This window comes from Lepidothrix coronata, unplaced genomic scaffold (assembly GCF_001604755.1).
Source record: "Lepidothrix coronata isolate B3197 unplaced genomic scaffold, Lepidothrix_coronata-1.0 Scaffold110, whole genome shotgun sequence".
NCBI lineage: Eukaryota > Metazoa > Chordata > Aves > Passeriformes > Pipridae > Lepidothrix > Lepidothrix coronata.
Window position 1 is genome coordinate 700,208 of NW_016690290.1, and position 24,668 is coordinate 724,875.

The following is a 24,668-nucleotide window of genomic DNA, read 5'->3' on the forward strand; positions in this document are numbered from 1 at the left end:
TCTCTGTGACTGCCAGTGGAAAGAAGAGCCACTTAGCACATTGTCTTTGCTTCATATAGATAACATATTTATTGAAAATCTGCTTCACCAACAACGGTGAAATCATGACCAAAAATTACAAAACATCATGGTAGTTGGCTTTATAAAAATAAACTGCAGGAGTATGCCTCACTGATTTATACTGGTTTCTCTTGCCCCCTCCCTTATTTAATGGTGCACGTTATACTCTTCAGCGTAATACCGTTCTAGAAAATTGCATCCCATCCAAAAAAATGCACTTGTTTTTCCTTAGCAGAGGTCCTTAAAGTGACTTTTCCCCCGCCCTCCCCAACAATAAATATAGAAAATAGCCTCTAAACAAATAAATTTTAGTTTGGTCAGCTTAAAAAAAAGGTCCATTTTCTCCCTCTTGGGATATGTAGTGACTAAGCAGCCATTTAAACAGTATTCAAGTCTTTGGTGGCTTCAGCTGCTTAAAGCTGCAGTTTTATGTACAGATGATCAAATGAGGTCCTTTCGTTTTCTCTCCAGAAGCCAAAGACTATGAGATGATGTCAGGTGCACGTCACTAGACCCATCAGTGCTGCCTTTGCTGCACCTTCACCGGGAGCGATCCATCGCCAGGAAAGCCGCCGGTGAAAGGAGCTCATCTTTGGCGAGGCAGAGCTGTCACACAGAAGGTGTCTTTGGTGGATGAACCTGCTGCATTAGCTGCGGTCGCTTCACTCGCGGTTTCCGTCTCTTTGGCCTGCTCTTGGCTTTGTTGATCTGCACCACAAAGAACGCCAGGACCACCATGGCACCGAGGAAGGCGAAGACCGGAATAGTCTGTCCCACGTCCTGGTTGTACCGGCCGGGCATTATACCTGCAAAGGCAAAGAGGGCTGGAGGCAAGTCCTCACCACGTGAGCTCCGATGTCTGTGTGCTGCTAATGCCACCTGCCTAAACCACCCGACGGTAACTCTTGTTCAAAGAGCAGGCAGCCATTAATCAGATTACACTTCAGACAGAGAGATTAACAGCTGCAGACCGATTAGTGAAAATAAGACAGGATGCTAACGCTACAGAAAAGCACCAGCACTTCCACCTTGATCTATCTGGGCACATGAAAGTATAACCCAGATTTCCCCTGTAACAACAATCTTCTGTTCTGCACTAGAAGAGAGATGCAGATGCTTGACCATAATCTTACTAGCAAGTAATTGCTGCAATTCCAATCCTGGTGGAACAAGGAAAGTCATTTCATGCTTGCTCCAGACACTGGGGATGGACACAGTGAGAATGAGCTGTAGAAACAAACTCTTCATTTTTACAGGTGTCCTTTGGTCTAGCAGCTCAAACTGGGAAAAGAGTCCGTATGAGGCTTTCAAACTGCTTCCAGCTGGGTCTTCAGTGCCAAGCTTGTGTAGGAGAGCAGCCCACCATTAGACTGAAAGCTGGTTTGAGTCCTCGCCATGATTTGCCAGTGTAATAACTTGCCCAAGGCACCAATCCAACAAACGCTTCTGGACTCTGCTTTTGGGCACTCACAGAAGGAACTTTAATTAGCAGTGGGTATGTGGCCACAGCTCCCAAGGACAGGGGCTGCTGCTGACACCTGTCAGTCTGAGCAGTGCCAAAACAAATCTCAACTACACAAAATGCACCCACCACACTCCTCCTCCCAGCATGTCATGACGCTCTGTATTGAATAAACTCTTCATATGCAAAAAGAGTTCACATCTGTCAGCCTTTTCTAACACAGCCATACATTTACTTGTGTGTTTTTTGCAACTGAAAATCAACAGTGGCCTCTCATATGGCTGTGCTGGGTTTTGGGTTATTTTTCAGAACTTATACAAAAAGCACAAGCAAACCAGCAATTTTCAAAGTTTTCAGTATTTACCTCCAGGAATGTCCCATGCTCCACTTTCTCCAGGGGACAATGGTCTCACTTGGGGTCGGTTCTGTCGAAAACTGGGCAGTGCCACTTTATCCAGGTCAATTGACAGTAATTTTTGATGTTTCCAGAGGTTGCTAGAAAAAATTTAAAGACAGAGGTGTCTGCCCACTTACTGGTAATGCAAGGAATTCTCTAGCAAGAGAATTCATATAGAAATTCTGTCACATACAGAAAGTGACAGTTGAAAGCTATGTCTAATTCACTAGTTTGGACCCAGATGACAATCTGCTCCATTCTTTAGGTTCTGCAGTTTGCAGGTCTCCAAACCTAAACTCAGACACCACAGGGACACAACCCAGATGAGCAACTATTTACTAACAACTCTCTTTCTTGCACACAGACTACCAAGAGGACCCATGACCAGCTCAGCAGACAGGTAAGGGCTGTGTGCTAACACACGTTCCTTCGAGTGGCTGACAAATGACATGACAGAAGCAGCACTGGGAGAGCTGTCCAAGAAGCTGGTTCAGAAATTTCAAAGGCACACAGTGATGATGGGCTTGGGCAACACTGTTCACTCAGAGCTGGGATCATTCAATCACAACAGTGACTGGTGAAGCTATTTTTAAAATGCCAGTTTCACAGTGTAGCTATTAGGTGAGTCACAATTATTCACTGAAGAGGCATTTATGATTATTTCCTCTTTGCAATCTGGTAGTTCTCTAGGAAAGGCATTCCAGTTGTCCCTTTCAAAAGCAGATGGAAGAAACAATTTTTCAGCTGAACTCGAAAATGAGACTTCTTGTGTAAGAAAGATGTACACTAACCTGGGGGCAGTTTCATTCAAAGGCTGTGGCTTGGCCCAGGACAGGTGAGGACAAGCAGGAAGGGACCGGGGTTTAGGGTCTCCCAAGTGAGCCTCGAGCACCTTTGAGTATCGATGCAAATGGTTACCTGCAACTCACAGCAGAGAGAGGCTGGGTTACCAAACACAGGCAGGATGAGAGTTACCAACATTCACCCCAGGCCAAACAGTGCTGCTTAGTGACTGTGACTCACAGCTACATCTCAGGGAGAATTAACCAAAGGGTACCTTACAAAACAGTTCGAGTCTGCACCTGCCATAGCAGGTAACCCAAGTTTTGCTGGCAGCACGTGAGATAAGACTGAATCCTTTATAACTGCTCTGTAGCCAGTAACTAGAATGCTCCCTAGCAGAACCAGGCATCTAAATATTCCATCTGTAAGAACAGAACACTTTGTTTAGTCTAACCACAACTACATCACGACAAAACCTCACAGTAAGTGCTCTCTTCTAGTAAAACAACAGACCATAGCAGAGCTCACAACAAACTGCCCTTACTGGGGTCTGCCCCAGACTTCCTACCCTGCCAGTCCCTCAGCCGAGGGCTCTGCTGGGTGATGAAGGCTCTCACCTTCCATCCTCTCAGGGAGGGAGTGTCCTGCTCCCGACGGCGGGCGCTGCCTGTTCTCGGAATGGCTGAGGCTGGGTGGCATCACCCCGTAGGACGTGTACTGCAGGAGGGAATCCAGCAGCCAGAAGCAATCTGTGGATTTCACAGCCCCAAAACAAGACATGCATTATGCCACGTTTAAAATGGCTTATCTTTCTGTTAAGAAGGCTCCAATGACACTCAGAAGTACAATCTGTTTTTCTGGCTCTTGCTTTTCTCCTGAAGTTCTAGGCCTCATCTTTCAGAAAGATCCAACTTCCCACACACTATCCCCAAAAACAAAATTAATCTCGTCAGCCCTAAAATATCTTTTCTTTTGTACCAAACCAGGCTCCTTTGGGGAGCAGGACATAAAACAGCAGGTCTCAAATAGAGGAATTCCAGGTTGTGCAAGGTCGTCCAAGTCCTGACAAAAATCACGAGGTTTTTCAGTGTGGTATCATTTTTAAAAGTAAAATGGAGAACTAACTACTTTTTCTAAAGGACAAAATAAATACCTTGAAAAGTAAGAACAAGGTGGTGTTTTCAGTGCAAGGCTATGACTCATTTGCTTCCGCAAGCTTAAAAAATAAATAAACAAAGGGGAAACGTTCTGGGTACACCCAGGCAAAGCACAAGCAGTACCCACAGCAGCTGTGGTACAGGCCAGCCTGGGAATCAATGCTACAAGACACTTGGATCATGGTTTTCCTTTGCACTTCAACAGCACGTGATCCCTGGTTTTGATTCTCTCCTGAACTCTGCTACCTTAATCCAGAGCTCCTCCTAACAAACAAGCACTCCAGCCAGTTAACACCACAACTCTCTAAGACTTCCCTTTGCAGGAGGAGGACTGTGCCCTATTAGCTATTTCCACCACACAGCAAACTATTTTTCTCAGAATTTCTCCCCCTGGGAACACTTGGCTGGGAATGGGAATTAATCTTCATAATCCTGGTGTCCCTTAAACCCTCACCTTTGATTTTTTAAAGAGGTCAATCAGATTTTAAGGATTTATATTCACAAATGTTAGGAATTTACCTCAGTTAAAGCCACCGATGTCTCTGCAGGAGACATAGCTCCTGGTTCACAATTTAAAAGCTAATTTTAAAGGATTTCTTTAAAGCCTTCCACTTTTTCTGGCTTCAGAGGTCACACTGAATTTGATGGCATTTGAGAGGTCACAGAGAGTTATTTTCTATTACTTAATTTAAAGCTATGTATCTTCTCCTATGCTTTGTGCTTTCAATAACCTAAAGCAAGCACTAAGGCACTGCTAGGCAGGTGTTAGGGCAACTCACAGGAAGCAATTCAAAGACAGATAAGGAGAAACTGGAGAACTTTTAAAAAACCCCAAAATGTGTGGAGAGAAAGATATGAGCTACAGATGGGAGAGCTCCCTCAGGCAGTAACTTCCTTTAAACTTAAATAAATTAGGCAAGGGATGGATTGCATAACCTAATATTTTAAAATATCAGTGACAAAAGCTTAAAAAATTATAGATGTACTTTTGATCACAAAAGGAAAATCTAGTTCTGTTCAGTGGAAATGCAGAAAGACTTTGCATATTGGATTATCTTTGTCCCCTCAAGCCACAGTTCTACCAGCTTGTGCTTTACATGTTATGAGACACCCAAGCAACCTCTTAAAAACTTGAAAAGTGAGATCAGACAAAGTGCTAGAAAAAAAAATGTTTTACAAAAATCACCCACAGTGTGTAGGCAAAGAGCATGGCTTCTCTGGGACTCACAGAAACCACACACACCCCCCTCACACACTTGCTACCTGGAGCTGCAAACAAACACTTTGACAACACAAATGGGAATTCCTACTTTCTGACACATTTTCAGCAGCTGGTTTGTGTCAAAGCAGAATAAACAGAAAATAGTAATGCACAACTGAAATGTTGAACATCACCACAAATCCTCACAGGAAACGTTGCAAAGGGAACAAGGCAGGCTGATGAGCAAACTCAGAAGATAAAATGCATTGTTCCATATAAATATTCTGGAAATGTAACTAGGGAACAAGTGAAGGGATCCTCTAATGGCCCCTTCACAGCTCAAATCAAGCATGTGTTTGTGCTTTCTATAAACAAAAGCACCCCAAAGAAGCAAAAAAACCCCCAATCAACCCCTCCTTGCAAAAAACACCATCCCAAAACCAGCCTCCAAAGCTTGTGGAACAGAAAAATATGGTGTGGGGGAGAAAGAGTCCCACCTACCAGAGGGCCATTGAACGTGGGGCGCTCTTTTGTTTAACTGAACCTTCCGGCGTCCCAGCAGAGCTCTGCAGAACTGAGATTAATCCCCAGGAAGGAGTATTTAGAGTCCCCAAACCCCAGCTCTTTCTGATGGAGCTGTAAAACCCCCCCCGGACAGCTGTCAGTTTAAGACAACAAGGCTTCCCCACCTTTCTGTCGATGGCTGTCATCCAGGCAGTTGGAGTCTCCGTACAGGACAATCCTGCCACCGCCTTCAGAGGGAACTTGGTAAAGCCCCAGGATAGGGACATTTTCAATGACAGCAGTCTCCTGTTTTAAAACTTCAAGACCTAGAGCAAAGCACAAATAAATTCCATAGCCTGCAGAGCATCAATATCAACTTACCCTCCACTGCAAACTGGCAAAGGCAGCTCTGCCCCACACTGTGGCACATGCCTTTACAGAAAAGTTTTCAAAGCCCCCATGATGTTATGATAAAAATGAAACTGCTTCAGGACCCTGGCTGTAAAGTTTCCTACTGATAATAAATTTTTTCTTTCTTTGGTGGAGAAGAAGAAAAGACCTCATGGTTTGGATTATCTTGAACAAGCTTAGATTAAAAATTCTAGTATCCTCAGCAAAAGGTTTAAAGCCAAAATGTTCTGCTATTTCTGTTGTTTCAGCCCTTCTGCAGAATTCTACAGAAAGCTGACTTTAGGTTAAAGGTTTCCCACCTCTAACACCCATTTCAAAAAATAAAGACCGATAAATTTCAAATTTGCATCTGAAATTTATGCCCTTTGCTTGAGACACTGTGTTTAGACACCAGAAGCAAACCAGAGAGCTCTTCAGCTTCATGAAATGCAATGAAAAGGATTCAAGAGAAAAAGCAGGTCTATCAGGCTACTTGTCAAACTGACACTCTGCCTTCCTCTCTCTCACACAAGGAAATACCTAAGTCATCAGCATACAGGGATATTTTCTTTCCTCCAAAAGGCTCACATGATGATCTCCTTACTGTTCCAGAAAGTTTCTCCACTAGGTGATCACCTCCACTGCACATCAGATGTCAAAAATATGATGAACTCACTGATCTTCTCTGGCAGCTGCTGAGTTGTATGAGAAGCTCTGCAGGTGCTTCTGCTCTCACACTCAAACCCTGCACACCCACAGACACCAGCTTGACCTGCAGTTCTGCTCCTCTGCTCCTGCACAGCACTTCCTAAAGGCTCAGCAAATACAAGATGGTTTTTTTAAACTGCTTGCTGCCATTACAGTTCTGAATTTCCACCTCACAAGACATTATGATAGAAGTAAAGAGAACAGATATGCACAGATCACTGAAGTCTGAGACCACAGGCCTCCAATATGCATAATATTGTCCCTTACAAGAGTCCAGCTGCTGACATTTTGTCTACTGAAATTTTCCTTACTTATACCCTTAGGTCACCACAGCTACCACAACACTCATGCTCACTATGGCAGTGACTAGGGGACGTATTTCAGTAGCACTTGAAATTCGTGACAAACATGAGCAAGTGACACAATTACAACACATCCCCTTCAGAGATGCACAACATGTCCATGTGGATGTGTTCACGCACAGCAATCACAATAAACTGAATATATACACTGGGGTGCTGTACTACAGAACAACTGTATACAGAGTCATGTTGCAGCTGCCTGTTGGGCATGAACTACATGTTTTAGGCAAAATAAAAAAACACTGACCCTGTCCATGGGGTTTTACACTCACTGTTTCTAGACCTTTAGACTTTGCAACTTTGCTTGTGCACCGACTCCAAAGTTCTACCTAAAACACAGAGAAAAGACAAGAAGCTCATACCTTGATCCTTAAAAGTCTGTGCAATGACAATGCCATCTTCTGGAAACTTTGCAATACTGCACCCTGATGCATAATTCACTGAAAGACATCACCATAAAATTGCAGTTTAGACCAAAAACAACACTCTCTCCCCTCCCACCATAAAACAAGCCCAGAAGAAAACATTCCCAGAAGAAAACGTTGCACATTTATGTGCATGAATTTGCATACTTTGACCAATGTGTGTATTTGCAGACGAGGCACTTCTCAGCACAGCTTTTGCAGGCTCACCTTTACACACTGTTTTCAAATCTTTCCATTTAGGAGACTGGCATTATCTTTTTTTAAACTGAAAATTTTAATCAAATACTACGAAAACGTCTACAAAAGAATTAATTATTTAAGCATCTTATGAGCCTCTTGTCACTGAATTTGAGTGGTTCCCTTCACTCCCACCCAACTCACACCTTCAGAAAACTGTTTTCCAAACAACCCACTGTAGCCTGTGCAGGCAATGGACTCCAGTACTCACTTTCATGACTTGCCATGGTAAAATCTCCTTCATACAGCCCATCACTAAAGGCCATGTTCCAGACAGAAAGCAGATCATTGAGAGCTGGGATATTAGCACCTCCAGTATCAGGCATCCACCACTGCCTGTAAAAATTACAGTGTAACACTGTTTACTAATACACAGAATATACTTGGATAACCAAAAGTCACGTGTCTTCTGCACACAGACTTTTTCAAAGTCACTTAGATATAAACTACATTTCAAAGCCTTATTTAAGTCCAGAGGTGTGTGAGCAGCTGTCTCTCTTTGACACCAGTGCCTTTGGGCAAAAGTTAAGTAATACTGATGTAAAGTTCTCAGTGCATTTCAGTTGCATGGAAAACTTCAATTTATTAGAAGGAATTCAGTCTCATGCTCTTTGTTTGGTAAGCTGAGGCAAAACCAACAGTCATTTTACCTGCTTCTCATTTTTCTAATGAAGCAAAATGTCACTTGCTCACAAACTGCAGAACAGATCTCTCTAGTTCAACAGTAACACAGAACAGCCTGGCAACTACAGCAGTTACTCACTGGGGATACTGAAGTATTTTTTCTTTATATGATACCTGGAATAATTTCAGTAACAGGTGCACAACCTGGTTATGCTGCTTGCAATGCACATTTTCTTTCTATTCTGCTCCCCTAATGTGAAAACACGTCCATTTTTCTTGTTTCCCACTCCCCCATTTCTTATTTCTTTTCATTGTAAATGTTCTTCTAGGCTTTAGAAGATTACATTACCAAAGGGGCCTTTGCAATCATAATAAAATAGCTATGTTCATTAAGCTGCAGCTTAAGGTCAGTTTTGCTCTTCAGGTAATCACTTCTTATGGGCAGCATCCAAGTGCTAAGTACAGCATATCACATCTGGGATTTTTCGGGTATAACTGCATAAAATGGCAGTTCTGTGGCATTTTATTTCCTGAGGAACTGGGAAATAAATCAGTACCTTGTGTTTTCGTCATAAAACTTGACTTTTCTCATCACAGATGTGTTGTACCAGTCACTAAAGACTATCAGTGAAAGTCCATTATCAACGTCCCTCCTCAGCTTGGTGATCTCTTCAGGAAAATACTCTTCCTCACTGTCCACCATCAGCAAAGTCCCTGTGTGTAAAGGCAGAAACAGGAGCTCACCAGGCTGTTCCCTACAATGTTATCACTGTTCACACACCCCAGGCAGGAGTCAACACAAGTGCACATTTTGGCAATATCTGGTCTGTGTACCCTGCTCTGGCAGCTCACCTAATGAAGTCACATTTAAGGATGGAAAATATAAGACATTTTTTTGTTTATAAATGTATCCAAAAATCATTTTGGTATCATAGTAAGCTTTCAGGGTGTTACTTATGACTCATGCTTCTGTGGTCTCATGAACCAAATGGCTGTGTATGTCAGGTGTGTATTCTGCAGTTTGGTCTCACCCAAACTGTGGGGGATTCACCACTGATCCAAACTGAAGTGTTAATGTAGATGCACCATGGTTAGAAGCTTTTCACTGCCACTACTCTAAAAGGTACTCCACTCACCACTCAGATTGGCAGCCAGGGAGACAGCAATCACACTGAAGTGTGGTTTGACTCACACCTTGAAAACTACAGCTGCATTTTAGGAGACCTGACTAAAGTGTCACTGCCACTTGCATATAATCCTCTCCACTCCTGTGAACATGCAAGCACAACCTTCTCTTCATCACTGAAAAAACACTACCAGAAAAACATATTTTTATTCCCTGAAAATGTGCTTATGCTTTTAGACTGCTTCTAAATACCAAGCCATTCTGCTTCTTGGCTTCCTGACTGCCCACAGAGGTGGTGAAATTCCCACCCTCAGAGACAATGCAAATCTTGACAGGATGACACCCTGAGCAACCTGATAAACCACTGACACTGGCTCCATGTCTCACAGTCCCTTGCAACCAAGCCAATTCCACAGGTCCAGGCAGTCTGTGTTTGGAAAGCCTTCTGATAAAGATCATGTAGAAACCATGCTAATGACATGGATGATGGGACAGAGTGCACTCTCACCCAGGTGTGCAACAGTACAACCTTGGGAGAAGTGGCAGATGGACCACAGATCACTGAGTTTTCCTCCTCCCACTTTTTGAGGAAGTTCTGGAAATTCTGGAAGTCCAAAAAACTACTCATCAAATGAGGTACAACATAGTGGTGAATCAGAGGAGAGAGAAGTTCCCTAATGATGCTCTCTATCAACTATAAAATTAGTGGTCTCAGAAGAAAAACTGTTTTGCTACTTTTTTAAGGGCTGCCATTTATGTGTCCAGTTGCACATCCACTGAACTCAAAAAGCAATAGTGAGATATACACTGAAGGACCAAGATAAACAAAAGATTACTACTGACAACAGTTCAAGCACTGGAAAACTGTCAGGAGAATGCACTCTGACTTTACAGTGCAGTGAAGAACACTGCAGCCCAAAAGAGAAGGGGTCTTGTTGGAGCACACCATGGTTAAACAGAGGGGCACATGGGAGCAGAAGGCAGCACAGACAGCTTGGTTCATCCCCTCCCTGTCCAGTCTATCAAATTTCCTTCCTGAAGAACACAGAAACAAGCCCCCCTCTGCTTTGCTATCACATATGGTTGGATGAATACTTTCCCCACTGTTTCATCTAACCAAAGATCACTGAACAGAAAAAAAGAACCAGGATGGACACTTTAGATTTTAGGCTGCTAAACAGGTCATGCTGCATTTTGACAGTGCCAAAATCTTTTGGCAAAGACAGTTCTGACTTTGTGGGACTGAACACAGAGGGACTTTTAAGCCACTCAGAGGTGGGCTTTCCCTCTCCTTTTTTCATGCTAAGGACAGGGAACTGCAGTAACTCCCCTGGACTGCCAAGCAAGCTTCTCCAGCAACACTTGACATAACAACGTATCAGCACATAAATAATAAATACACTCACTGTCATAGTATTTTTCTACTACCATGAGAATTTTTATTTGCACACCCACAACACTTCAGGTCTTCCAAAATCCAGGCTGCTTTAGGAAGAAGTTAACAGTATGGAGAGCAAGGCAATTAACTCATGCTTACCATACTGACTGGCATCAAAACATGTAAACGGGGAACCAAGAACCTCCACAAAGTAGCCCATGCTCCTCAGGTGCTGGTACATGTCCCTGAAGTTTGTGTGGATATGGTCACCATTCCTTGGAAAGAAAAGAGTGTTGAAGACACTTCAATCTGGCATGCAGAAATCTGATTTCCACCTTTCTGATTTCCTGAAATCCTGTCCACCTGCTGTATGTACATGCTCCAAGCAGCTTTCCAAAAGCCTGTGTCCTGGTCACTGCCCCAAGCAATCCTCACTGAGACCCTGCTGCATGATTCTTCCTACAGATGCTTCCCCCTCCATCTACCAAAGGTAACAGCTCAACCAAGCCTTTCCCTGCTTCAGCCAAGTCTCCCTCAACAGACAAGGGGTCTGTTCTTTGGGATTCAGACTTTTAAATTCTCATGTTTGTTTGATAAGTGAGTGCTGAAGCAGTTAACAAAGTGCCTCCCTTAACTTCCTGGGAGAAATTAGGGCAGAAAAGTGAAACAAAAATCTTAGTATCTTAAATGTGCATTTTAAAAGCTTTTCATTTCATGTGAATAAAACCATAAAGCACAAAAAACAATCCTGCACCAAAAGCATACAGAGTCCAAGTGCTTTCCATGGATTTCTTAGAAGAGGTAATCCCATGCCACACCGAAAAAGGCCAGAGCTCTCTGGCATTCAGTAAAGTTATCCCACAGCATTAACACATCAAGAAATACTGATTTAATAGAACCTGAGACAGATACCAATCTAAGGGATCATTCTTCATCCTCAAGTTGTCCCTGGGGAAGTATCCTGGGGGGTAGCGCAGGTTGTGGTACTGATCCCAGAGGACTCTCTTGCTGCGAGGGGGGGTGGGAATGATCTTCACCTTTATTGGGAGCTTCACTGTTGAGGTCTGCTCTGCACTGTTCTTGGACTGAGGGACAGAACCAACCACAGTGTGAAACACCAGAGAAATGGAGGGACCAAATCTACCTTTAGTCACCAGTACCAGCTCTAGAGACAAAGAGGTGACTTTTGCCTCGAGTCACCACAGTACTTTTCTCTGCACTCAACAGTTTATATTTATGCTCAGAATGTAAAATACTTAACGTATGTTACAACTTTGTGATTTGGTTCAATTGTTCAAAACCTTAGAAGCTTCTCAGGAACAATTAAATGTGGTTCTAGAAGAAACATATTTGAGTAATCTTTTCCAAAACACATAAAAATTCACAATAAACAAGTAAAATTATGAAGTCAGCCTCAAGGAGAAGTTTTCTGATTTCCAATTATATCCACTTTGCAGTTAATCCTGCTCTCAACTATAAAGATCACTATTTGTACTCTTCAATTTCCCGACCCCAATTTAACTTATGCTTCAAATGACAGGACCAGAGCAAACCCTTAAAAATAAGGTATTTGTATGTCTGGATGCAGTTTAAACATTTCTTAACCCAGAAAACCCAAAACACACAGAACTTACTTCATTTTCTGCAGGGGATGACACTGTGATCATAACGTGACCCTGAGCAATGCCTTCCCAAGATGCTGCTTTCTTTGCTACAGAGATGGAAATTGCCAAGTACCCAGACCAGGGCCACAGCACAGGGGAGTAGGAGAAAGCCACCTCAATGTTATCCCCGTTCTGGGGCAGATAGGGCTGCCAGTCTGGCTGTGGAATGGAGAACACACAGCGTTGGTAACACAGCATTTGCAGTCCCCAATTTCCACACACAGAGCCCTCTTCCTCTGCACAAAGAAGTAACAAACATTAGCTCTTCTGAAGGTTATGTCAAATCTAAAAATGCCCACAAAGCTCAAAAGGCTGGCACTGTGTCAGTGAATCACCTAATTGTGACAGCCCAATGACCCAGACCACAGGCTTTTCAGAGGCAGGACTGTGAGGAGTTACCTGAACAGGACACTGCCCAAGTGAACATGCTTCAGTGTTCTGAGGTCCTGTGCAAAGGTTTATTGGTCAGGACACAGAATTTCCTTTCAGTAAAGAGAGCTAACAGTGCAACAGACCCCAAATTACAGCAGCTGTGGGTGAGCTGTAACGATCTCGGGCAAGAGCTTCAACACCCTTTAATGTGAGCTTGAATCCAACACACACCCTTGGATTCACCCTTAAATGTGGAAATTGGGCTCATTTACATAGGCTAGAATTATCCAACAGGTGCCTTATTTAACTTGTCTCAATTCCCAAATCTATTCTACATTTAAACTTAATTAAAATCCTCCCTACCCAACGAACATGCTCAACATCACTGGTGTGAAAGAACAGGTTTTGCAGCAGAGCTTGGTTAAGTCCATACAGTCAGGTCACTCTGACCCATGGAAGAGGCATGATTTACAGTGTCAGGATTCTTTATTAAGATCATTAATGCTCCAGACCAAAAAAAAAAAAAAAAAAAAAAGAGGAAAGTCTATCCAAAAGATTTTAAATGCTATTAGAGAATACAAAGAAATCTCTAAGTCCATCTCAATTCAAACTGGTTTTACAAAGATAAAAGGCTACACACCTCTGAAACCAGTGCATTGCCTGAACACTTGTGGACAGCCCATGTTTACAAATGTACCCATCTGGGTGCACCCTTTAATCAAACACTGCATCTCTTGCTCTCAGCAGTGACATTTGTTCTAGGAAATGCATAGCTAAAGGAGTATTTTCTGGGGAGCTTTTAGCAACATTAACAGTGAGAACTTGGAAGAATGTTAACACTTACCTTGTCTACGATTCTCCCAGTGACTCCCATACCATTGAGGATTGTAACATTAACAATAGTTGGCATCCCTCCATAATAGATGGGCTGAGAACAATAGGGCCACATGTAGGGGCATTCAGTCAAGTCAATATAGCTTGGACTCAAACTACAGCAGGAAGGAGGAGGGAAAATTTAAAGAGAAAAAAAATCAATAGGCAGAAGAAGAACATGCAACTGCATATAACCAACTATGAAAAAATTACAGATAAACCATGCAAGTCACAGAGCTCTATCAAGCTCTCACCTCACTTCCCAAATCTGCCCCAAAATCTTCTTCCCTCCCTCTCTTTTTTTCTACATTTTAAGTTTTGTGAAAAGATTTTCACACACAAAAAACCAAACTTTTCAGCACAGGGAGAATGTTCTTATCCTCAAAAGTTAAAACTTAAGTACTTCTCCACTGTGTTCAAAGTTACATTACTCATAACTTCTAAGGCTATAAGAGAAAATAAAGCATCCCCTACACTGCTATAACTTAGACAGAAAATACTTTAGACTTTTCATCCATTCCCTTCTCCAAATTCGTGCCTCAGGATTATGTAAGATCTGTGCAAGTCCTTGCTGTTGCCCAAGCACAGATTGCTCAACAGAGTGACACCTGCACCGCCTGCTCTCGGAAGAACAGAACACATTACAGTGCACCACTGATTAATTAAGGATTAAAATTAACCTGGCCTGCGGTTTGTAGCTGTTGAGGATCTGATAAGCTCTCAGAAGATCCAATTTGCCATGTCCTTGTTCAAACATGTTGACTCCAGGCAGCCTCCGTGCTGACGCAATGAGTGCCTGCTTCATGCTCGCGGGGTTCACCAGCTCACGCCTCTGGACTGTGCTGAAGGAGGAAACAATAAATCCCATTAGGTGGCCTTTACTCTAGTTTTTAGCCAGCCTTGTTTAATGTTCTGCCTTAACAGCCATTTGATTTAAAGAAAATCCAATCCAAAAAATCAGTTTGTTGTAACATCTTCTGTTCATATTGGTCTATTATTGCTCAAATTTCTCACTGATTCAGAGGTAGAACAGCGACAAGTTTCTGATGTATTTCTCTTAAAAACTAGTAATACATGATTTTTTTCTCCTTATAGCGTAATACATGATTTTTTTCTCCTTACAGTGTGCTCCATGACCCGCAGTCATTACAATCAGGGTAATATCTTTATATGCTAAATAAAATACTCTGTCTTCCAAGGGGAGAAAATAGCTTTGTTGTTCAAAGAAAAATGCACCATTTTACAGGGGAAATGCAATGAGGACTTTGAATTTTTAGCATGTTTCTCCAAAAAAGGTTTGTTTCATCCTTAGGTAGCTATGGCAAACATGGAGGACACACCTGCCATTCTCACCTCCAAGTTCTTTCATCTGCAACAGCTGACTTATGCAACTGGGTAAAAGCCATAAAACCCTACATCCTATAAAATTCAAAAGTGTGCAGATAATTATCTGCTACAGGTGCCTACTTTGAGCACCTGCTCTTCTATAACACAATTAATATAAGCTCAGCAATTCCAGATGACTAAAAAATGGGACTAAATTGTTTTATAGTACTATTCTTTCCAGTTATCTATTATACAAAACAGTTCTCAAGTTTCTCCCAGGAAACTTAGAGGTAGCCAGACAAGGTAATGTGTCAGGCAGAAAAAGAGTGATCTAACAGTTCAAGTTTGTTTTCCTACATCTAAACACAATTTGGTTTTACTCAGTGAATTCCTTTATGACCCTCCTGATTGCTATCTTCTTAGAGGTTCTTATTTAGGACTCACCTCACTAACAGAGTGACAGCACCTGCCACCACGGGAGATGCCACGCTGGTCCCAGAGAGAGAGCGGCAGCCACCCTTCATGCCAGAGCCTCTCACCCCAGAGCCATAGGTGACAATATCAGGCTTCACTCTCCCGTAACCTCCAGGCAGCTCCTGGGAAAGAAAACAGATGGGTTACTGCCCTAATGCATAATGAACACTGGTTGCTTCATCTGGGCACTTAAAGTAACTGCAGGTCATTCAGAAGTAAAATTATCACCTAAATTAGCTGAGGTTCAGCACCACGGAATAGCAACCTAAAGAAAGACTCAGGCTGTTCATGAGAAGTTCTCAACATTTCAGCGTTACTGCTGATCAGTATCTAAGCATGAAAGCACTGACAAAAGGAGAACCTGGCCACCACCTGGCTCCACAAACAAAACCATGTGATATTCCCCTCCATCAGAATCACAGTGCAAGCTCATCTGAAATCACGTGTGCAGCAACCATGACCTCAGTTCTACAGGTAAGTAAGTGCAATGTTACATGTAGCATCTGGAAATCCCAGGATTTTTAAACTAAAGGACAAGGCCAGGCCTTCATGTTTGCAGATTTAACCCCACAGACAAGTCCTCACCATCAATCAGAAGGAACTGGATATTTTAGAAATTTACCAAAAATGTCCGTAGTGGTCAGGATTAATAAGGAGACACCCTGAAAAGAACATTAAGTTTCTTGCTTAAAGACTTACAGTCTCTAATACTCTGATCTCTCACGAAATCTTTCCTCATTGGTGCTCCAGCACGTCCCATCTGCACAGGATTACCCCTTGGAAAAAGGCTGCCTTTCCAAGGCCCTTATTTTGAGTGCAAGTGTGGCTGGCCAGAGTGTCTTACCCAAGTGGTCATTCCCCGAGATGAAAAGCGAGCTATATTGTCTTCAAAGTCAATGCCACCGACTCCAATCACATCCATCTGGTCAGCAGGATTATTGAGAGTCCTACAACAAGTTGGGAGATAGGAACAAAAAAACCCAACAAACCAACACCCAAAACCCAAGACACAGTAGTAAGTTTATCTTGGTGACAGACACGCTGCCACCAGATTTTTGTCAGATACTCTTTTTAATCTCCACAGAAACAAATTTTGGCCTTAACAGATACAGTTATACTTTAAAAGTGAGAGCAACTTAGCAGGCAGTCACTAACTCAGTAACCACCAAACCACACACCCTGAAGACAAAACAAAATCCCCTTTTAGGCATTCATTTTAGAAATATACCACAAATTGTTGTGGCTTGATCCCTTCTGTATCCCTTTAGTCCAAGGTCAGTCTGCTCATACTAACAGAAAAATGTCAGCTGGAAGCACTGCCATTCTTCTTTTACTGACTTTCCACTGTTTCAATGAAAAATATTTAGCTAAGTACTTCACAAAATGCAAGCAATAAGGATACTGAAAAGAGTTTGAGTCACTTTCTATAAACAGATCACAGAAAAAAAAGGAGAGAAAACTTCCTGAGCAAGCACAACTACTTCCAAAACCACGTAACAACATGCTTGGTTTTCTCTGAAGTGGTCACTGAAACTCACCCATATAAAGGGCCATCATTGCCAATAGCAGAGACCATGATGACATTGTTAGCAGTCAGTTCCCAAACCTACAAAAAATAACGTTCACCATAAGGCTCTGCCACCAAAAAAGAGTCTTTTCTAAAAAACAAATACTCCATGGGGCCTGAGAAGTGAAGGATTAGTCCAACACCTCTTTCTTACTCAGACTCACAAAATACATCCAGTATATCCAGTATTAAGCTCCAAACTTACTTAAGATTATGTGACACTGCTGACAGAACCCTTTTATATTACACCAAAGAAAAACTCCTGTCCATAACAAAGTAGGACAGATGCCAAAGCCGAGCAGTGATTATGAATCCCCTCCAGTAGTACTCTGGGGAGTACAGTGAAGTCACTGTCAAACCACATTTCAATGCAGGTTATCATAAAAAAAACAAGGAAGAATTTGTATGCCTCAAACCTCTTAATTACCCTTTACAAAGAAAGACTGTATCCTTTTTTAAAAACTAAATTATCCACTTAATGCTTTTGAAGGCCAGACCAACGATTCAGGGAACCATGACATTTACAAAGACAAAAACCTAATTCCATCCTAACCTGAAACAAATATCTTGCCACACAGCTGAATCAACTACCTGTACCTTTTTACCTATTTGCTCTTAAACAAACTGGTTTAGGAAATTCACTAAATTCACACTATACATATTTTTTACCATTAAACAAATTAACCATGCAGAGATGCAAAAAACCCAAAGAAGGGTGGATTTCAGTTAAGCATCTTCTTTAAAAGTCCTCTTAGTTATCTGCCTGGGAGTCACTTCCTAGAAGTACACAGAGCATTTTGTAAAAGAGCATTTTCCATGGCTCTGTGAACATCTGGGTTGTGCTTGGGGTTTTTTAATCCATTCCTTAAATATATTCCTAAAAGCCTGTGCACTGTACAAAATTTCTCTCATCAAATGAGCCTCCATGGAAACTGTCAGCAGGACCAGATGCAAACAAACAGCTCTGCAAGTCCAGCATTTGTGTGAGGGATTCAAACACCAGGACCACTTTATTTCCTCATACTAACTTTGTCAACAAATGGATGATCCATGAAGTCTGGCCCACCAATACTTAGATTCAACACATCTATCTTCTTTAAAATTGCATAATTAAAGGCATCCAGAAACCAAGACGTATATGAGACCTATGTAAAGAAAAAGGGGGAAAAAGTTATCATTAAAAAAATCCAGTGATTCCATGGCAATACAGACTGCAGAGAGAGAGCAGAGACAACAACAGAATAAAGCACAAAAGTGACAGTGGTCTCCCTAAATTTCTAGTGCTCAGTACATTTGAGTGACTGCTCCCACACTACACAGATCAGACTTCCACATACTATTTCTGAAAAATATACCAGATTTGCAAACTGTAAGAAATCTTGTGGTAGGTCTCTTACAAATATCTCTATCCTTCCTACTTATCCATGTCTACATTTACAAGTGCATGCAATATTCTCAAAGGATTATTACAGCATTAACCCGGAAAGGCAGAAATTGAAACACATGTAAAATAGCTACCTGATTATTGGTGAACACTCTAAAAATGTGCAGTTCTGCATTTGGAGCAAATCCCTGGCATTCTCTCATGCTGGCTATCACACCTGCCACAAAAGTCCCATGGCCTAAACCTATCACCAGGAGAAGGAAATAAAATAAGATGTTAGAAGACAAACATTGCCAAGGATTTATAGTGTTAAGCATCACCTATAGCAAAAATCACATCAATTTATCAGACTTTACAACCAACCAGAAACACTGGGTTCACTCCTAGTCTTTTTGAATTGCATTTTGGTACCAGGTTCAGTGGGGACAGAGTTTGCAGCCCTGGGTAGCCAGAAAACCAGCTGCTGAAACTTGAGTGATACACTCTGCAGTCCATCCACTCCTGATTGCTACCAATGGAATCACGAGAGAAAACCAGTATTTTGGAAAATGCAACTCACAAAGTCAATGCAGTTTAATGTCAACTTCTTAAAGAATTTTTATCCCGACTCTGCAACAACCGTATTTTGTTAAGTATGAACAATGAGACAAGGAAACACCTTTTTTTTCCCCTCTCCTCAAAAAAGTAATTTAGCTTTTGCTTTATTGGACTGCCTACATTATATTTTTGTACTCCAAGTCTGCCTGTGCAGCAACCGTGTGGGCACAGAACAGAGCTACCAAAAGCAGTTGCTGCAATGTAAAGAAATACTACACATGATAAAACTACAGAGATGCACACCAGACTCAGCAATATAAGCATCTGCCTTGAACTCTAGAGAGATTACACTGCCAGCTGACTCACTGACCCAGACTGTGTGGAGTTAATAATGTGTGACAGCACACGGTCAGGGCAGGTTAGGGACGACATTTGAAAAAGGAACATAAACATACTGTGGAAAATAAAAAGTTCAATTATACAGAACAGAAAAACTTTCCACGAAGGTGCCAAAAGTCTTCTCAGTTTAGGACTGCACAGTAAAGAAGGTAAATGCTCTCCCCCAGAAGTATGAAACAGCAACATAAAAAGGAGTAGGAAAGCCAACAGCCTTGTGGGCTTTGCTCTCACTGCCACCTACTGTGACAGTGCATTTACACCTACACAACATCTTCCTGCCCTGACATTTTTCCACAGCCATGAGGAGTGTCACGTATGATTCAAAGGAGATTTATGCAACACCCTCCTGGAACCTTAATACCCTTTGCTGAACTTGGTTTGAGTACAAAGTGCTAGAGACACCGCAGAATTCAGCTTCAAATCTCAAAATATAAGGCTTGAACAGATGTTGGCAGCACAGCAGCAAGTGCAAAACACGCCAGGGTCAGGAATAGTTGGAAAACTGCACAGTTACTCACCGTCATCCAAGGTTCTCTCATTAGTCCAGTTTGTTCTCTCCTTTACATTTTTGAAATGTGGATGTTTCTCACTCAGGCCAGTGTCAAACACTGCTACTCTCACACCAGCACCTATTAATAGAAAAGCATTATTACTTTTTCTGATTCAGCTCCATAGTAAATTTATTCTATCAAGTTAAAGAGAACTTTTGTTTAATGTAGCATGCAATTTACAACCTCAGTAAGTTACAGATCTTAAATAAACTCCCATTCCAATTCAGAAGTTCAGCCAAAGATCATAAATATGACCAGCTTCTCCTAAACACAGTACACACACAGAGAGATGAACATTCCATAAATATACAGTGCATTTCAAAACAAATTATTTCTCAGTCTTTCCGGATCTGGCACCCAATGAGAGATAAACACACAGAAGTCAGTTAGCCTCTCCTTAGGCTTCACTTGTTTTTCCAAGGTTATTGTTCTAAGCCAACAAGCAAAAGCCTACCTGTGTAACCCATCTGCCAGAGGACATCTGCCTGCAGGGTCTGAGCAACCTGGCGAGGGATAGCCCTCAGCAGGCGCCTGCTGGAGTGTCTCCCTGTTGCATGCCAGAAGCCAGAACCTAAGGAGAGGCTTGCTCTCCTCAAGGGGCGGGATGACTGCCACTTCTGAGTCCATCTGGTTTCATTGCAGTGCAGCATTGGATCAGCTATGCAGCATCAGGATAAAAAAAACAGTGTGAGGAAAAACGCAAAAGATTTGATTTTTATGCAAATACACACATCATATTGTTACTACTGAGTATCCATTTTCTCTGATCAAAATCAGTAAAAGCTTCTGGTTTATCTGCTAGGGACACAGAGGTCCATAGTCTCAGGTAACTGAGTGCTGCAAAGGAAGTGTTTCTATGTTGTAGACAGAACCACTGCCATGCTTTGGCAAAGGTTATGACAGGACCATGGTAATTTTCTAAGCAAAACAACAGATTTCTGTAAATTAAAGAAAAGCTGCAGGACACTTCTCATTTCTGTGATGCTCCGCTGATGGTTTGGAATAAGGCTGAGAACACTTCCAAAGCAGATCTCAGGATCTCTGATCACAGAAAATCACTTACACTCCAAATACTTGAGCGAGCGGAAGACCTTTCGCTGAGGTGTCACACGCTTGATGTTCGGGTGGTCTTCCAGTGTGAGCACTCCATCCTTCTGCTTCTCATGGATCTGAATGACTTCAAAATCGCTGGGATAGTCACTGGCTGGGTTGTTGCGAGGTACAATCCTCCAGTTCTCAATATCACTACTTTTTAGCGCGCTCGAAATAAATTTGCTTCTGGCTTTAGCTGTGAAGTATCCATTAAAAGCCACAATGTACTCTGCAACAACAGCACAACTTATCAGAACTGGTAGCTTACTCATGCATTCACATCACAAAGTCTGACTCTTTCTTTATTTAGAGCAAATAACCACAATTTGAGGCACTTTTTAATTGCTTTTAGAAATCTGCAATTTATTTCTCTGCTACATAATGGGGGGGGGGTGTTGCATCAGGAAACCTGCAAGATGTGATAAAAACCTTTGAAAGGAAGGTAGAATTTTAAGTGTCATGGAAGATGAAATGATGTAGCAGGAGCAGGGGAGAGGGAACAGACTTACTGTTACATCCAGCAGTACAAACTTATCTGCCAATTCAGTGTGTTTAACAGGTAAGCTTTAAGACTCTGCATGGTACTGAGTTTTAGTGCAAATTACTGACTTTCCCAACTATCACACGCTCAGACAATGAAGCCAATCCACCAGTGCAGTCCTTGATGTGCAGCAGTGCTTTGGGAGTGGGCTCAGCCCCAGCACACCCCCCACATTCCCCAGGCACAGCAATGTCACTGCTGTCACCCTCCCTGGAGCTCAGCTCCATGGGGACATCACAGGGACCTGAGGCAGCAAGGGCAGGCAGGGCCAAGGTGTCCCACTGCTTCCCCTGCCATCTCAGCAGCCACATCTGCCTCACCTGGCCTTTCACCTGCTCCCTGTGCAATCATCTGCACTTTTTCCATGCACATACTATCGCCTCCAAACTTAAGCAAACCCACAGAGACTTCCTGCCTTTGTCACTCTTTCGAGGCCCACTCGTGCAGTTACATTTCATAAAAGAACCTCAACCACAGCACCAGGTCGAAACAAACAGCTACTGAACATACCAAACTTGCCCACCTGAGCCTTCACACTCCATTTCCACCTTTAACACCCTCTTTATTTCCCTCTCCCTTCCCGTTCTTTGAACACGGTATCCAGATAAACAAAGAACCTCGGAAAAGCGTTTCTCTTTTTGAATATAGAGAATTTAGCAGATGATTCTTCTACAGAAACCCTGAATGTTACAACTGCACAACACCACAAATCAGTACCATACACTTGAACTTCACAGGGATTTTTTTTACTGCTTAACTCTTTATTACCATGCTCCACGACTGTCGAGGTGAACTCCACTTTCAGAGTAAGGCGAGAACATCCAGGACAAATGTGAGCCTCCTGAGAGGAATTCCCTAGTCTGGTACCAAAGTGTTTTTTGCCACAGAGTAAAAGAACAACCAGAACAAACCAGATGTTTGCAAACTTCATGGTCATGGAAGAAAATGGTTTCATTCCAAAAATTCCATATATTCAAATCACAATTTTCTTCTTTATAAACTAGTTCATTTTTGTTTCAGTAAACGTTGCTTTCGCTGTGCTGATCAACTGGATATTCTTAAAGCTGGGTCCAGAATACGTGGAGATTTCATGGTCTTTCCAGGTCAAGCCTAACAAACAGGCTCATTTCTTTCTACGCTTCTTCTCCATTTTGTATTAAACGATTTGGTCACTCAGGATGTGGTAGCTGAGTCCTGTATTCCATTTCTGATGGCAAAGTTAACTCCCTAGAATTAGCAAAGCTGCTTGCAAGCCAACCTGTAAGGCAGGGCAATATAGAAAATAATTAGATTGATGTTTGTGCAACTGTATAATCTGAAAACCTAAAAAACCCCCAAAACACGACACCCTCGGTAGCTCATTTTAGAAATAATCAGGAAAAATGTTCACATGTCATTTAATAATTTTTCAGTAACACTCAAGTCTCTCCCTTGCTCAGACCAGAGCAGATGTGGAACACTTGAGTGTTAATCTGACAACAGAACAGTCAACAGCAACAAACTCAACCACACTTTGTGTAAGGGAAGCAAAGAGGAAAAAATCAGATTCAAACTCTATGTCAAGGCCTGGTAAGGACAAGAGACAGAAGAGGAGGTAAACTCGCAGTCCCTGTGCTTGAAAATGGGCATGAAAAAAGTCTTTCAAATTTGTTTGAGCTGGGACATGCATTACTAAACAGGGGCACCCGAGAAAACAAGGGCTGATTACAGAATGCAATAATGTGAAGCTAAAGGAACGTGTTGGAAGTGTTTCCCACCTGGAAGGACAGCCTCTTCCCCTGACGTTCCAAAGTGCAGAATGCACTCAGGAAAAATTGCAATGCTAGTATTGTTTTGCATTCCAAACACTTAACCAGCAACTGCTAGATTAAAGGCCATTAAGAGATAAGCAAAGAGAAACACTAATGCCTGGTTTGTCACACCACCGGAGAAGCAGAGCAGAACTGCACACTGCAGCTGTGACCAGGGCTGGAAAGGAGGAGCCTTATTAGGGGGTTCACACTATTTAGGGGAATGATGGACTGACCTCACAGCACAGCCACAGAAGGAAGCCAGTCTGAATGTGACAGCTGTTGCTTCATTTTTATTTAACTTTATTTAGCATTACTAAGTTTTCCCTTGACTGACAACACCATGACAGGCTGGGGACAGCTTGTGATTATAAAGTTTCCCCTTCATCCCTAAAGTCGACACAGTTACAGCACAGTAGTCTGACTGCTGGTCTTGGCCGAGCTTTGCCAGCCTTATCACTTCCCTCGCTTATAACCCTTATGGCAATAAAATAAAACAACCAAACAAATAAGCAGAGCAAACACGCTTAGGGCTGATAACAGGTTGTACGCGAGCACGATGCTGAAGTACGATGGAAACTGAGCGCAAAGGAAGAGCACGCCCACAAGTTCCCTGTTTAACACCCTCCTCGCGAGGGGCCGGACGGGGCTCACCCCTGCCCACCTGCCCGTGCCCCGCGACAGCGGCGCTTGGGGTTCGCCGCAGCTCTTCCCGGAGCAGGGGACGGGCACAGGGACCGCGATGGGCTGGGACAGCCTCGGGGGGCACGGCCGTGGCCGCGGGGAGCAGCACCGGGAGCTGTGCCGGTGCCCCGCCGGCGAACGGGCGAGCCCAACGCTACCGTGTCCGGTGCCGGGGCAGAGCAGCGAGCGCGGCCGGCACCGACCCGGGCAGGGCGGAGCTGAACTGACAGCCGGCGGGCGAGGCAGCCCGAGACGAGGGGCAGCGAGCCCCGGGAAGGGCGGCCGGGCCTGCCCGCCCCGCCCGCGCCCCCGAGCCCTGAGGGAGCCGCAGCGCCCCCGCCCCCTCCCGTCCCGCTCTCACCGCTCCGCCGCCGCCGCCCGGCCCGCCGCCATCTTGGGCGCTGTTTACCACCGAGCTCTCGCGAGAGCCCCGCGCTGCGCACGCGCAGTGCCCGGCACCGGGCGGAGCCGCTGCCCGAGGGGAGGGAGTTGGGAGTGAGGGGGCAGCGGGGCGGTGAGGGAGCTGGGAGTGTGGGGGGACACGGGGCCGGTGAAGGAGATCGGGAATGCGGGGACACGGGGCTGGGTGAGGGAGTTCGG

The 24,668-nt window shown here is 43.3% G+C and overlaps 1 protein-coding gene across 2 annotated transcripts; it reads right to left on the reverse strand.

Moving 5' to 3' along the window:
- Window positions 1-45: 45 nt before the first annotated feature.
- On the reverse strand, window positions 46-24,504 carry MBTPS1 (membrane bound transcription factor peptidase, site 1). 2 transcript variants are annotated; one of them, XM_017824470.1, is made up of 24 exons: window positions 24,430-24,504; window positions 22,363-22,852; window positions 21,025-21,282; window positions 20,416-20,619; window positions 19,929-20,039; window positions 18,609-18,718; window positions 18,119-18,235; window positions 17,062-17,129; window positions 16,368-16,470; window positions 15,494-15,645; window positions 14,404-14,565; window positions 13,695-13,839; window positions 12,449-12,637; window positions 11,727-11,899; window positions 10,974-11,089; window positions 8,868-9,024; window positions 7,898-8,022; window positions 7,387-7,464; window positions 6,631-6,762; window positions 5,750-5,890; window positions 3,320-3,451; window positions 2,711-2,837; window positions 1,887-2,017; window positions 46-866 (listed from the first exon to the last, which is right to left on the reverse strand). In XM_017824470.1, exons 2-24 carry the CDS (start codon window positions 22,547-22,549, stop codon window positions 670-672), a joined length of 3,315 nt encoding a protein of 1,104 aa, XP_017679959.1. In that variant the 5' UTR covers window positions 22,550-22,852; window positions 24,430-24,504; the 3' UTR covers window positions 46-669. The 2 variants fall into 2 exon arrangements, with proteins under 2 accessions (XP_017679959.1, XP_017679960.1); XM_017824471.1 differs by lacking the exon at window positions 6,631-6,762.
- Between the last annotated feature and the right edge of the window lie 164 nt (window positions 24,505-24,668).